Below are 14,414 nucleotides of genomic sequence, written 5' to 3'. Positions count from 1 at the left end.
CTGCTCCTGCACAGACAATGTCAGACAGAGAAAAAGGCTCTGTGGAAACTGTTGTTACAGGCACATTGGCTTCAGGTAGACTGAGCTCTCAGGATAGAATTGCGCTTGTATAAACATGCAATGTCTTTGTAGGCACCGTCGGAGCGATCGCTGGTGCTAGTGCTGCTATTCTGACCAACGCACCAATCAAGCAGTTTGCAATCTCGACAGGCGTCAACTGCGGTGCATTTGGTGCAACCTTCTTTGGTGAGTGCAGGTGTATATTCAATAAACACTTTAATAATTCAGTTATTAACATTGGTATAAAAGTCGTCCGTGAAGCCTTTGTAGCGTCCCAAAGGAGAAAGAATCCACAGTTTGGACTTAAAGACTCTCAGACACGGAAATACGATGACTTTCTAAGTAGCACTCTGGCAGGATTCACTAGCGGCGGCATTCTGTCAGCCATATATCGTAAGCGCGGCTCTCTCTCTCTGTGTGTGTGCATGCATGCGTGGTTTTAATGAACAATAATTAGGCGGACCCAGAGGCGTCTTGCCCGGCGCTGTGATCTTTGGTTTGCTAGGTGCTTCTTTGCAAACAGCTTACACGGCGGGAAATCAATGGCGACAGGAGAAGATCTTGGGTCACAAGGTGGAACCGGTACAACAGCCGTCGCAGAGTTTTTGGGAATATCTGCGGATGCCATCATGGTCACCCATTAAAATCTTGACAGATGACGAATATACCCAGATATTAGATAATCGGTTAAAAGAGCTGGAACTTGAAGTCAAAGAACTTGAGCGAAAATTGGAGGAACAAGATACAAAATAGACAGACGACTGTGAATATCAGTTGGGAATCGGCAACATCGTATTTGTACAAAGAAAACATGAGCTGCGCTTGTGGAAGTTGTAGACACATTGTATTGACTATTAAAGGCATGTGCAAATCCATTACTTCCATAACTTTTTCAAACTGGTATTTGCGTCTGAATCCTTCTTCATAACCTTAGCGACGGCCATCTCAAAGTCTTCCTGGGTAACATGCACTCGTCGCTCGCGCAATGCAAACATGCCGGCTTCAGTGCAGACAGCCTTTACTTCTGCACCGCTGCTGCCAGACATCTTTTCTGCAATTTTACGCAAATTGATACCGCGAGTCAAGTTCATCTTTCGAGAATGAATCTTCAAAATATCCGCTCGTGCCTAAAGATAGCAACGATTCAATACCAAAAATTCAAAATGACTGGGTCAACTATTTCCTTACCGCTTCGCTCGGTGGAGGGAATTCAATCTTTCTATCAATACGTCCCGGACGCAACAAAGCCGCGTCCAAAATATCTATGCGGTTGGTAGCCATAATGACCTGCAATATGATCGTTTGTCAGTGAAAGGTGAATCAAGTGTTTACGATGGCGATACTTGCCTTAATATTCTTTGTTGGCTCAAAACCATCCAGTTGGTTAAGGAGTTCAAGCATGGTTCTTTGTACTTCAGAGTCTCCACCTCCTCCACTTTCTGATCGAGCTGAACCAATTGAATCAATTTCGTCCATGAAAATAATAGAAGGTGCGTGTTCACTAGGAGAAAGATATTAAATAGATTATACGTGATATACCTTTGCTCCACGTCGCTTACCGAGCCATAACGAATAGTTCTCTGACCATGCGACTGCCTTCACCGATATATTTCTGTACAAGTTCCGAACCGGAGACACGAATGAAACGACAGTCTGTGTGATGTGCGACAGCTCTAGCCAACAATGTTTTGCCGGTACCTGGCGGTCCATACAATAACACACCCTGCGGAACACAGCGAGGTATGAATATCCAAGCGCATCTAAAATTGACAATATCGAGTGCAGCATACCTTTGGCTGAGCAATACCGAGAGACTCGAACAATTCGGGGTGCTTTACTGGAAGTTCGATAACCTCTTTGATTTCCTTGATCTGCTGTTCCAAACCGCCAACCATTTCATACGTGGAATCTGGCACTTTCTCGACCATCATAAGAGAAACGAGAGGATCGACTTTGTTGGGCAAAATCTTATGAAGCTGATAAGAATCATTTCGCAAAGCAACACGGACGGTGGGCGTAAGCTGTGCAATGTCGATCTCTGGAGCAATGTCCACAACGTATTTTCCTTCTGGGTGAACCTGTATGTACATGCGTAAGCTATCGTTTTTCCTCCTGTTGTCTCGTAGCAGTCATAGCGTACCTTGACAAGAACTTTCTTTTTTCCCATTACTTTAACAACTTCTCCAACGTACGATCCAGGCTCTTGAAGCAACTGTAGTTCCTCTTTCAAAAGTCGAACTACAACGCGCCAGTGAGACCGAGAACACGAGTTTGCACAAGAAAGAATGTTACGCACCTTTAGCATTTAGAGCATTTCGCTGAGCTTCCAATCGTCGCAGATCTTGCGATTTCTCATTGATAATCAGCTCGCATTCTTCGATTTTAGCTTGATAGTATGGCTTGATGCCTTCTTGCGCCATTGCGTTTGGTTGTGTAGTTGAACAGGAGGGGAATGGATTGCGCGTTCGCTTATAACCCAAATCTCCGCACGTCAGTTTCCCCGCTTCACTGTGGGTAGACACTAATCCATGTTTTGCCAAGTCTCTCGTTTGGCTTTGTTTAATGAAAAAGATGAGAAATTGCGTGTTTATGCAAGTTTTAGGATTTACATCGTTGGTATTTAGTGTCTATTTGTTTGATGCTAATCAGTATCTACAAAATGGAAGGGCTTGCTTCGACGCAGCCAGACTTGCTCATATAAGCGCCTCCTACAATCTGCGCTGTACCGGCTTTTCCTATCACAGTCGCACTCTCCTAAGCCTTTCAGATAGCTACACATGTAAGCTTGTGTACTGATAAAGACCATTGGTAGTTCGTGCGGTATTCCAAACTCTTCCTTGATAGATATCGATACTTTGGTCTTTAGGACGACCTTGTTGTTTCGATAGCGATTGACATTGCTGGCATCCGCGTGTGTAAAGACGAGAATGACGTTTTCCCAAAAAGTTTTGCTGGGATGCAAAAGGTCTCTCAAAGTTCGCAGGTTCGCCAAGAGACTATCTACACTAAACAGTAATGTTTTCAGCTTTTGTCTTTAGCAACTCGCAAAATTGATAAACTTGAACTTGCCTCGTGGTGACCTTGGAAACCAGAAACAGGCAGTGGATGCCTGCATTTTTTTCAGAAGCCAGTTCACGTATCTTCGACTGGATAGTAGGTAAAAACTGCGCATCCCGAAGTTGAGAGTCGCCAAATCCAGGAGTATCGAAAACCCGTATATTGCAACCGAAATTTGAAACCCTGTGAGTATGTGCATCCAACGGCGCCCAGAAACCAGATGCTTCTTGAACTTCTGCAGTTTGTGACTAATTCCGATTTTAACAACTTAGCGTGTCTGGTGGTTGTCGACAAGGATTACGACTTGGGAGATTTTGCAACCTACCTGCACAGCTTGCTTGTGCTTAAATACCTGTCTGCCAAGCATATCATTTAATAGACTCGATTTACCGTCCCCAGTTTTGCCCAAGGCCATAATAACAATTTCATGGGGATCGGATAAGTGTGGCACTGTCTCTTCCGTTGGAGTGATTGTCTCCGTCGTATTTTCAAGGCGACGAGCCGGGTTCACGGAGCCCCGTCGAGCAGCGATCACCACAGGATCGTAGTCTGATTCCAGCTGAAGGAAAGGATCTTCGGCGCAGTGAAGATCTGCTTCCATACCAGAACGATCTCGAAGAAGGAAAAGGGGGATATTGCAGGCATTTGGAGGGTGACACAAATGGGATTGCTCAGCAACCCGCTTTTATTTACTAGTTCATGCGGGACGGCTCTTGTCCAACCTGTCCTTTATATCCAAAAGCTGCTTATTGAGCTCCTGATCGCACGGAAACACTTGCTTTGCATGCTGGATAGTATCTTGCACCAGCATCACACCGGCTTGCTCCCATTCATCCAACTTGCCCTCTTTAGCCAGAGATAGGTTGTAGACACAAGTCGCCAAGCGATCGGCAGCTGCCAACGAAAGGTCTAGGAAAGTTGTACGGGTGTGTGTTTGCTCTATTTCTTCGTCAACGTCGGTTGGACGCTTGGTGCAAAACGGTCGAAAGAATAACACTTTGGTGATATTGTGCATCAGATGCACTTTATATCTGACGACCTTAAAGTCGCTTCTTCTGTTGCTCCACTCGGCCCAGCCAGCTAGTCCTTGCTCCCATTTTTCAATATCGCGAACCAAATCAAATACTTCGTCGACATCAATCTTTCGGATGGATGGATTAGTTTCAGACGTGTAAAACAATGTTAGGACTCGTCGCAAGATCCCACACAGCTTCAAGGCCTGAAAAAACTCCTTTTCACGTAGCGTGCACTCTTTTGATTGATCCCATGGTCCTTTCGTGGCACGCTTGTACAGCCAATCGACGCCTTCTTGGTTAGTACATTGGTGCTCTTCACAAGAGAACGTAGATAAATAAACTTGGAGGATGGATAACGCACCCGCAAGGACTTGAAAGTCCATTTTCTGCCGATTACTCTCGTCGATGCTGGAAAGTGACATAACTGCGATTTCGAATAGATGATGTGAGTGCTGCAGCCAGGATAAAAGTCCTGCGCAAATTGCAAACGCAGGTTGCTGTATTGCGTCTTGGAATAAGTTATCCACTAGAGTGGCATTGGCGATTCGTATGCAAAGTTGGACAAATGATGGAGGGAAGGATGACTGCGAACTGCAACGATAAAATAATGAGGCGAATGCTGTAGTAATGCACAGGAAGTCTAAATGATTCAATGCTGACGGTTGTTTGTTGTAGGGTATAAAAGGCTGGATTTGTTGCAAGAGCGTAGATGATTGAAATGGATCTGCTTGTAAAGATTCGATCTGCTTGTTGATAAAGATCAGGATATCGTTCAGGTACAGTCGAATTTGATCGATTTCATCTTGCTTAGTAGCATATATCTTCGATGAAGATTCTTGTCCAGTGATAAACCGACTATCTTTAGCAACCAAGTGATGTATACAGACAATCGGGACCGTAACCATGTACTCGTCTTCGTCTAGTTCGTTTTCGTCGTCCAATTCCTCGTCGTCGATAGTGTCCCATTCATAGTCGATCAAATTTTCAGGATTATGTGAATACAGTTGTTTTGAAAAATCTTTGGCGAATAAGGTAAAATCGGCAATACGTTTTGCAGCCACATTGATGGTCAAACCTTTTGATGTCAAGGATAGCGACCAGCTACCAGGCGTCGCGCCTGCGTCCTGCAGTGAAGAGTCGGTGAAGTCATCGTCCGAATCGTCCGGTGGCGCGAGTTTTTGTCGCTTGAAAGTATTACTAATCTGTTGCTGTTGCTGTTGAGAGGCATCATCGACTGCTGTGGAGCGCTGTAGAGAATTCTCACTGGAGCCGTTTCCAGAACTACGAAGCCGAGCGTCATGAGGTTGATCTTGTTTGCCTTGCTTTCCATCCTCTTCTCCCCACGTTTGACCGTATTGGTGAATAAATTGATTCTCCAGCTGTCGCAAAGTATCGTAAAGTTGCAGTACTTTTTGGGAAAGATCAGTTAAATTGGGAGGTGCATCTGGATATTCACACTATTGTGCCTTTGTGAGCTGTGGCTGCAGTTTATTTTGTGCATATAAGGGAGCAGGAAACTCTTACGGGCTGGTTCGAACGGGAACAGCGGGTACATGCTGGTCGAGTCTTTGAGCATCTAGAATGCAGGTCAGCGCCGCAAGAACTAGTGTTTTGATCGTTAGGGACTTACTTTGCCTTCTTCTTTCTACAACGTAAACAGCTCAAGTCTTTGCTGTTTTGAGTTGTCGTTCCATTGTTCATTGGGCCAATTCAGGCTGTCTGGAAGAGGAGTCGCTCACAGACGCCGGGGTAACTCCGCAGGTTTCGCTGCGCTAAGTCGACCAGTGTGTTAGTGTTACTCACAGAACTAAAAAATTTCGGAGGCAAGCAATCGAGAGTTATCTACAATGATACGAGAGCTGTGATATAGTTAGCTGCATGATTGTTTCCAAAGATACAACTTGTTGGTGACCGAGTCAATTGTAAAGGTGGCACCAATAGAGTTCGTGATTTCATAGCCGACCGACATTAATTATCGTTTTTTGGATATTGACAAGCAGTAGAATTCGGAACCTCCGTGAGCTTGCTGCCGGTAATAAGAGCTATTACTATACTCCTTTGAAATTCCCAGGAGAAGGAGGGTCCTGATGGTGAGGGCATGACGACGACCGTGCTTCTTTGCAATTTTTCCTTTGCAAATCCTTTTGCTCCTCGCAAACATTATATCCTCTCGCGCATATCCAAAATCATGTCTTTGAAGAAAAAATCACACAGGCAACACCTGTTTCCCACACATTCATATTCAAGTCTCGCATCGCAAGCAACGCTCACTGACGAAGGAAACACAACATGCAAAGAAACATCTGCGGCCGAGACAAGCGGCAGATCATCCACATCCTTGGCAAGTGCGTGGCAGACAGTGGATCTCAGTACACCAGATGACGAGGTCGCGACAGGCCCCTCCGGTAGCAGCAGCGGCGGTATCGGTGGCAGGGTCTGCAATGAGCAGCGTGAGCCGGATATCCGGCCAGATTTCTCTGCAGTTACATTCCCCAACGGAGATCCATCGAGAAGCAGCGAATGTGGAAATAGAAAGGACAGGGGGTCGAGCTGCAACTCTAGCATGACATTTAGCGGCATGAACGAGCGCCCTTTGGTTTCCGAGACCTTCCTCGGTCGTCAGAACAGTTTGAGGCACCATCCATTCATCATGTTGCCTGCTGGAGTAGCACCAACACCAGAATGCACCGGAATGCCTTCTCCTTCGGGTTCTGAAGATCTCGCCAAAGACAAGAAGGAGAAGGTGATAATACTTTTAGGACAATGCTTACTTAACAGCGGCTGCCCATGCCATCGAACAGTAAGTGATCATGCTCTTCACCGTCGGCTGTATCAATAAATAAAGCGTATGCCAACTGCGTGATGCATTTCTATGTAGGAAGATGCACTGCAACACACTGCCAATTTGCTCGGCATATACGCGACCTTTTCGTTGCTACCAGAGTCCATCTTGATCACTTTTCTGTCATCAGCGCAGGAACCTCGATCGGTCATGATACGATGTGCCCAGGCGCTCGACATGGGCAAAATAGGCAGGGTCCAACGGATCATGGATGATTATTTTCGTAGGAAACACGATCCAGGCTCCCTAGAAAAATGTATACGCTCTTTGGAAAACACGGAAACCTCACCGCCTACGTGGGGTATCCTTGGAACTTGCTTTGCGTTTTCTGTTGGCAGCTTCTCTGCAGCGCCTTTGCTGTTTGATGGTTCATGGATCGATGCTACAATCAGCGGCGCACTGGGTTTGCTTGTAGCGGCCTTATTTATTCTTTCGGCTTACTTTCCTATATACGGCCGCGTTTTTGAAATTTCTTCCTGCGTTATCGTCGCCGCTTTAGCTCGGTTGTTGCATGCTTACTGTTGCTTTACCAGCGTTGCCGTGTCAGCCATGTTGATTCTGCTCCCGGGATATGCAATGACAATGGCAGTGGTCAGTATATCTATCTTTCTGATCATCAAACTGTTCAGCTATTAACTCTTTCATTCTGTAGATGGAATTGTCGGCACGCCACGTGACTACGGGTACTATCCGCCTTGTGTATGCCGTTTTCTATGCGTTCTTGCTCGCTTATGGATTCCAAATGGGCAGCCGAGTGTATACAAGCATCACTGGAGAGGACGACAGCACCGCTGATGACTCCCTCTGCGGCGTAAATCCTGTCTCACCGTGGTTCTATATTCTATTGCTGCCACTCCTAAGTATTGCTATATCCATGTCCTATGGCTCCTCCGTCAAGCAGTGGCCGGCCCAATTTGGAGGGGCCGCGTTGACATTTTGCTTATCTTATTTTATGGGCAAACTTGTAGTGGATCCGCCCGTGGTCAACAGCATGGCAGCATTCGTGACAGGCGTCTACTCTTACCTAATCTTGAAGTTATCGAGAGAACCGCCTCTTATCTCCCTCTCAGTCGGTATTACACTGCTTGTCCCGGGAAGCATAGGTAGGTTATGGGGTTGCTATTCAGAATTTAAAGAACGAGCGACATTGACGAGCTTTATCAAAACACAGGTGTCAAAGGCGCATATGCACTCCTCTATCAAGAAGACACGAGTCAGACATTATTTCCTTTAAGGATGGTTAACGTAGCACTTGGCCTAGCGGCTGGTTTATTCGCATCTGCAATGATTGTATACCCTGCTGGAAAACGAGGGTCAATGCTGTTATCACTGTAAAACAATTCGCATGGGTTCAGATTTAAGCATATTTTCAGCAGTTCTTTCGATTTTTCCCATTTTTATCCTTCTTTATGTTTGATGCTGTGAATAGGCATGTCTATACATGAACCAGACGAGCACCTTATATCATCTGTTTCTGGCAGTGGCAATAACCAAGAGTATAATGGCAATGGCGAAAGAGTGCTGGCTGAAACCAGAACTCTGGAACAAACATTCGAAGATTTGGACAATGTTGCTCCAGAAACAGAAACATATTCTGCAAGTATAGCTCCATCCCAAGCAAATCGGAATAAATCGACGACCAGAAGAAAGGCAAGATATTTCAAAAGACATAAAATGGACCAGTATTTCAGTGATTGCTGAATTGGTTGATAGTTGTAAGGATTACAAAGCATGACAAGATATCTTTGTCGCATTGTCCAACTGACTGTTTGGGAACTACCAGCTCTGAAAATCATTTTCAAGGCCTGCATGCTCCCGTGTTGGAGTGCCCAGTGGTCACCAAAGATCTCTATATCCCGCTACCCACGACTCTTAGCTATTCCCTCCCGCATGAGGACCGCAGAACACTGCCACTCGATCTATACCCTTTACATAATAGGAAACCAGCATCCTTGCGTCTGCAGCACATACAGAATGCCAGCTTGTCTACTGGATTTCGGGATCTTATGGCCGGACAAACGTCCCTGAGAAGACGGCCAAAACGCCACAGTCTGGCTAGTGGCCAGATCAATAGGCTTGTCAGCACATCCAGGCAACAGTCCCCAAGTCACGATAGCAGTGGAGTACATACACCATCCAAACCACCATCTCCCAATCTTCCCGAACAGAGTGCGAGGCGCGAAACATTCCTAAGACGAATCGGGGATACAGAGTATATGCAAAGTCTGGAGACATCAAAGCATCCATTTGATCGATAAAGCTATATGCATAATTGTCTACAATAACAACTCTGCTGTGATACTATTAAGGCCGTGAAATAAATAAGAAATACACCTGCGTTTTGTAATCCGGTATAGCACCCATAGGCATATCTGATTTGGTTAAGTTCGCAGATATAGTGATCTTGAAGGTGTTGAGTCCTCGCATCAAAGGACCCGATATCCAGCAAGGTGGGTTTTCTGCTGATTCCAAGTCACCTTCGGCCATGTTGAGTTTCGTGTTATTTTGAAGTACGACTACAGAAAGTCGCCTGGACTCTGATCGCAATACATCCTTGAGTATCGGCATAATTTTTATCGTCTCTACGTTGCTGGCAACTGAAAAGCTGTGACCAATCAAGTCTCCTCCAAGCGTCATCTTTTCTCCATTTCCGATGGATTCAAGGCGTATTCCACAAAGTGGTCGTACTACACAGTGACCTTAGTTAATTTCTGTTCCTATCCCTCTTATCTCAAAATTGTCTCCGCTTACATTGTCTGAGATCCACATTGAACTCTTCAAAGAAGGCAGGAGACGCTGTTATTACTTGTTGCGCATTTCCGTTCGCTTGTGGACCATGTACGATGGTTTCGTTCAACAGGTTTTCTGGTACCGAATAATCATGGTTAGGGAAAGCTTGGGGCTGCATGAATCCTTGAAGAATTATAGGGTGAGTGCTTGGAGGGATAATTGGAGCAGGCGGCATGCCATAGTTTGGTCGCATAGCAGTCTGCGGCACAGTTGCTGGCGTAGAAGTGATATCGACCACCGTCTCCCCAGTCTGCGGTTTAGGTCTTGGAGGTGGCCGCTTCGGTTTACGTTTTTCATCCGTATCGTAAGGCCTATCTGCTAGAGATAACTGCATTACTTCGGGTTCTTGGGATTCTGGGACACCTTCTCTGGCTAGATTTCTGTCTTTCAGCCGATATAACAAACGCTGCAAACGAATACAGTCAATCGCAAAAGTTTCAACGTGCTTCCAGGTTCCAGCCATACCAAAAGCAATTTTGCATCTTTGTAAACACGTGAACCTGGCTCGTTGTATTCCATCGCATTGTCAAACATAAGTTTCATGTCGTTGAACCAATCGCCCAAGGTTGGATAACGTCTGTTGATCATATTGTCCTATATTGTACAACTCTAAGCCCATGGACAGTCTTTTAATCTTAAAATTCGGACAAACCTCGATAACGCCAAGAGACAATGGTTTTTTGATAGTTTTGTAATAGTCTGGGTATTCCTCCCTGTCTGGCAATTCCTCGAATATTTCAGAATACAGACGGCCACTACGCAGACTGTAAGTATACACATTACAATTGAACTTTTTGTATTATCTTACGTGTTGTCTGTGTGGACACGGATTGCATGGAAAAGCTCTTTCATATATGCAACCTGATCAAACTCGGCCAAATCCACTTCGTTGACAGGGCGGTTCAACGCTTCGAGAGTTTCTTTCTCAGCTTTTGGAGGTCGTCCCCGTTTCTTCTTTGGTAACTCGGGAGTATCACCGAGCTCTTCTGCCTTTCTGCTAGCAGGAATGGATACACTTGTCACCAATCGTTTTTGTTCTTGCTGATCAGGGCTAGGCTTAGCTTTAGGCTATTTTATGTTACCAAAATTTAGAGTCAATAAAAGCATTTTGACGCATGTCCTTTCAAATTACCACTCACCGGGAATGGACCTTTGAGAACACCAACCCAGCGAGGATCGTCTGGAGCAGATACAAGATCGAATGGTACTTGTCCTTCTTTATTTCGGGCATCCCTGTCGGCGTTGTATTGCTCTATCAGTATGCGCGCCACCTTGTCGTGCTCTACAGACCAGTTAGTATCTTGCAGACAGCATATGATTCTATACTGTCCATCAACTGACCACCAAAAGCAGCCCAGCTCAGTGGAGTGCCAGAATACCAAGTATCATTCAGTTCAATATCGGCGCCTCGTTTCATCAAGGTATGGATAACTTTAGTGTCGCCATAGTAAGCAGCCGCATGGAGCGGTCCCCACTTGAATTTGTCGTTGAACATTTCAACTTCCACCAAACCGTTGGGATCAATAGTATCGTCCGATTCTAAAAGCTCAATGGCTTTCTTTGTTTCCTTGTTGCAAATTGCATCCATGACATTTTGGAGACCTAAAGCTTTGTCAGGATCTGGTATATCACAGCCGTACTCTTCCACACTTTTACCCTTTTTGTTCTGTTTCTCGACAGCTTTGAGTCGAATGGCTTTAACTTTGGATTCCTGGGCTGGCGGTTGTTGTTGTTGCTGCTGCTGCGGAGGAGGAGGAGGAGGAGTAGTCTTTGCGTTCGCACCAAATGCCCCGCCCGGAAGTTTCAATACGTTCTTGCCTTTCTTCTCAGAAGGCGACACAGATGCTGAAGATTCTCTATTTTTTGCATCTGTTGTACCTTTGTGGGTTCCGTCAGGTTTCCAGGCTTTGGACAATTTCTATGATACTCTTAGAATCTGAAAAAAAAGTTGCTTAGAAAGATATCCATACCTGAATCTTGACGGCATCCTGATACACCAGTGAATCCTTCATGTTATACTTCTTTGCATTCGACACCATAAGTTCAATGTCGGCCTTCATATCTGCCAGCGTAGAGTATTCATTGTGATCTATTTTAGACTGGATAGCTTGCATTAGTCGCTTGTTACTGGACTGGAGCGTTTATATGATTTACAACCTTGATGGTCGAAAGTGCAATGGGCTGTTTGATGATGTCGTAATAGTCAGGATATTGTCTCTTTGATGGTAGCTGAGCAAAGAAGGAACTCAAAAGCCGGCTTTCACTACAAGAAGGCAGATAGGTGTCAGAATTAGGTTTCCATTGCTTAGCAGTTGATGGGACACGCACTCATCTGGATCTCTAGTATCCTTGATATCCTTGTACAGCTGTTTGCATAAGGCTAACTCATTGTTATTTTCTGAGGCCTTTGCGGCTTTATCTGAGGTCTTGTATAAATTCGTGGCATTAGATTTGAATGCGTATTTTCTTTTTCTCTTTTAACTGCATACCTCCACGTCCTTTCTTAATCTTTTACGTTCTCTGTAATCCTTGTCTGCCGCGCTTTGGCGCTTTGGTCTTCCGTCCATATTCAGTGGGAAAGCTTACGACTGAGGTTGATCGCAAAGATTGCCTGTTGTGTTATTAGACATCTAGAGCTTGATCTCATTGAAGGCCTTGCATTACTTTGTCCTTTGCAGCTGTTCGTTTGCGATCTCAAATGTGTACTTTGCAATTGACCCGTTGAACAAAGGTCTATCGTATGTAGCTGAGAGTTTATAGGTTGCTGTTTTATCAAGCGATTCGTTGGTTCCGTCGTTGCAGGTACGCAGAAAGTTTGGCAATGGCGTTCAACAGCAGAAACCAAACTCGCGTGGAGAATCGCTGTGCTGCACGTCTGCAAATTTTCGGAGCTTGGTTTATTCAGAGGGCTCCACCAGTGCTTTCGATCATGATCATCTTTCTTGCAATGAAAATGAAAAAAAGAGGAAAAGAAAGTAATGAAAAATATGTTAATGGAAGAAGTATATGACTGAAAAAGTAATAGATCAATTAGAAAATTTCATACCGCAATGACTTTTAAAAACTCGATCGGTAGAGCCTGCTTTGCAAGATACATATAAATTGGACAAAAACATTATTCTCAAAAAGTAAGCATATAAAGGCTCAACCTCCATTTTAATAGGAAAATAATAGAAGTAGAATATGTCTATTTGCTATAACGCGTTATCCGTTGTAATGCGGGAACTCTAACATTGTATTCGAAAAGAATCGCAGAATTGATACATGAGTTTTGAATGGTCTGCGTTTAGATATCTTTGCTCATATGTAGACTTATTGCTGCATGACCAAATGCTACTTGAATGCGTACGCAATAACCCTTAGCATCATACCATCCAAGAAGGAACTTGTTCAATATCAAATTACGATATTGTACAATCTATTTCAGCATTCAAATCATTATCTAGGTGTCGTGATACACTATGGCAATATAAAAAGGATAATCTGCAGAAGACGCGTCCTCTTCAAAGGAATTTGAATGACTATGACAAAATCGCTCCTACACCATGTTTCCCTTCCGGACGTGTCTTTGCAAAAACGTTGCTGATGAGAGTAAGAATATTATTGTCACAAACATGTAGACACGCCGAGGCACCCCACGATAGATGAAATTTGTGTTCCAGAAGAAGCCTCCTCTGCTAATGGTATGTAGTTGCTTTCTCTATTCTGTTGGAACTATGTCATCGTCTCGCGGCATTACTCTGGTGGCATGCTGATGGTATTTTTAAGTAGCGCTTTGCATGCATCTGCAAAGTTACAACCGCATATCCGAGCAGCCCAAGTTCGTGCGGAAAGCGCAAATGTACCAGGCTCTATGGATAAAAGTTTTATCTGAAGATAATAGCTCCTCCTCATCTTTTGGCATATCATGTCCAGCGATCTATGAAGCAAGGTATAACTATTGACCTATTTTCCCTTCGAAAACATTGACGCGATCAGGGACATGGCCAAGCGTGGACTGCGCGTCGACCAGGGAACTAGACTAAACGCTTTCGCAATTGATCTGGTTTCATTTTCCCCGACTCTTCCCGATAAAAACTAGCGACTTTTGCCTATTTTCCCTACATGAAATAGAGTAACAGAAGCAGAATAAATGTATAAAGCATGTCGCGGATTTTGCGCATTAACAGCGTGGCGGCAAGGTTTATCCTTACCATAATGTCAATCTGAGATTGATGCTGTCATAAACAGCGGCCAAAAGAGAGTGAGAGAGAAAAAAAGATATGCTGCTGCATACTGCATGTTCTATACTAGCATGTTTATACTCTGTGAGCATTTAGACCGACCATGTTTCCATTGGGGTGCATGGTGTGGATAACACCAGAGCAAAGTGATGAGCAGCAGCAATCGCGATATCATCATCAATATGACATCAAGCCAAAACCTAGAAGTAAATATAAGAAGGTTATGTTGTTTGACATATAAAACATTAGTTTTCTTTCCAAACTCTACAGATGCTGCGCCTACGACCTGCTTTAAACAATATCAAAACCCTTCATCCACATGCCGTAGGTTCCACTTTCCTGTCGCAGGCATGGAGCACAGTTTGCTTAATATTTGCGCAATAACGACAGCGACTATTTTCAAGCAGCACCTTGCAACCGCTTGCT

General features: G+C 44.5%; 6 protein-coding genes across 6 annotated transcripts; 2 read left to right on the top strand and 4 right to left on the bottom strand.

The window, feature by feature from the left end:
• Nucleotides 1-17: 17 nt before the first annotated feature.
• Nucleotides 18-813, top strand: VTP01DRAFT_10763 (uncharacterized protein; the record flags this gene model as incomplete). Its single annotated transcript, XM_069379161.1, has 4 exons — nt 18-75; nt 133-246; nt 310-453; nt 518-813. The coding sequence occupies 4 exons, from the start codon at nt 18-20 to the stop codon at nt 811-813; spliced, it is 612 nt and encodes a 203-aa protein (XP_069239163.1).
• Nucleotides 814-935: 122 nt separating this feature from the next.
• VTP01DRAFT_10762 (uncharacterized protein) lies at nt 936-2,480 on the bottom strand (the record flags this gene model as incomplete). Its single annotated transcript, XM_069379160.1, has 7 exons — nt 936-1,187; nt 1,249-1,347; nt 1,408-1,561; nt 1,620-1,783; nt 1,851-2,138; nt 2,201-2,298; nt 2,357-2,480. The coding sequence occupies 7 exons, from the start codon at nt 2,478-2,480 to the stop codon at nt 936-938; spliced, it is 1,179 nt and encodes a 392-aa protein (XP_069239162.1).
• Nucleotides 2,481-2,701: 221 nt separating this feature from the next.
• VTP01DRAFT_10761 (uncharacterized protein) lies at nt 2,702-3,718 on the bottom strand (the record flags this gene model as incomplete). The annotated part of the gene is made up of 3 exons (XM_069379159.1): nt 2,702-3,065; nt 3,130-3,365; nt 3,443-3,718. 3 exons carry the CDS (start codon nt 3,716-3,718, stop codon nt 2,702-2,704), a joined length of 876 nt encoding a protein of 291 aa, XP_069239161.1.
• A 96-nt stretch (nt 3,719-3,814) lies between these two features.
• Nucleotides 3,815-5,834, bottom strand: VTP01DRAFT_10760 (uncharacterized protein; the record flags this gene model as incomplete). Its single annotated transcript, XM_069379158.1, has 3 exons — nt 3,815-5,590; nt 5,658-5,709; nt 5,764-5,834. The coding sequence occupies 3 exons, from the start codon at nt 5,832-5,834 to the stop codon at nt 3,815-3,817; spliced, it is 1,899 nt and encodes a 632-aa protein (XP_069239160.1).
• Nucleotides 5,835-6,321: 487 nt separating this feature from the next.
• Nucleotides 6,322-9,233, top strand: VTP01DRAFT_10759 (uncharacterized protein; the record flags this gene model as incomplete). The annotated part of the gene is made up of 5 exons (XM_069379156.1): nt 6,322-6,933; nt 7,012-7,566; nt 7,628-8,078; nt 8,405-8,575; nt 8,689-9,233. The coding sequence occupies 5 exons, from the start codon at nt 6,322-6,324 to the stop codon at nt 9,231-9,233; spliced, it is 2,334 nt and encodes a 777-aa protein (XP_069239159.1).
• Nucleotides 9,234-9,279: 46 nt separating this feature from the next.
• On the bottom strand, nt 9,280-12,332 carry VTP01DRAFT_10758 (uncharacterized protein; the record flags this gene model as incomplete). Its single annotated transcript, XM_069379155.1, has 12 exons — nt 9,280-9,662; nt 9,727-10,171; nt 10,231-10,359; nt 10,418-10,520; nt 10,574-10,833; nt 10,905-11,047; nt 11,107-11,367; nt 11,422-11,683; nt 11,736-11,864; nt 11,923-12,028; nt 12,094-12,191; nt 12,255-12,332. The coding sequence occupies 12 exons, from the start codon at nt 12,330-12,332 to the stop codon at nt 9,280-9,282; spliced, it is 2,397 nt and encodes a 798-aa protein (XP_069239158.1).
• Between the last annotated feature and the right edge of the window lie 2,082 nt (nt 12,333-14,414).

The sequence above is a fragment of the Rhizomucor pusillus genome (assembly GCF_041956525.1).
Source record: "Rhizomucor pusillus strain CBS 183.67 unplaced genomic scaffold VTP01scaffold_9, whole genome shotgun sequence".
Classification (NCBI taxonomy): Eukaryota; Fungi; Mucoromycota; class Mucoromycetes; order Mucorales; family Lichtheimiaceae; genus Rhizomucor; species Rhizomucor pusillus.
Note: the sequence above shows the minus strand (reverse complement) of the source record. Positions and strands in the feature narration are given on the sequence as shown.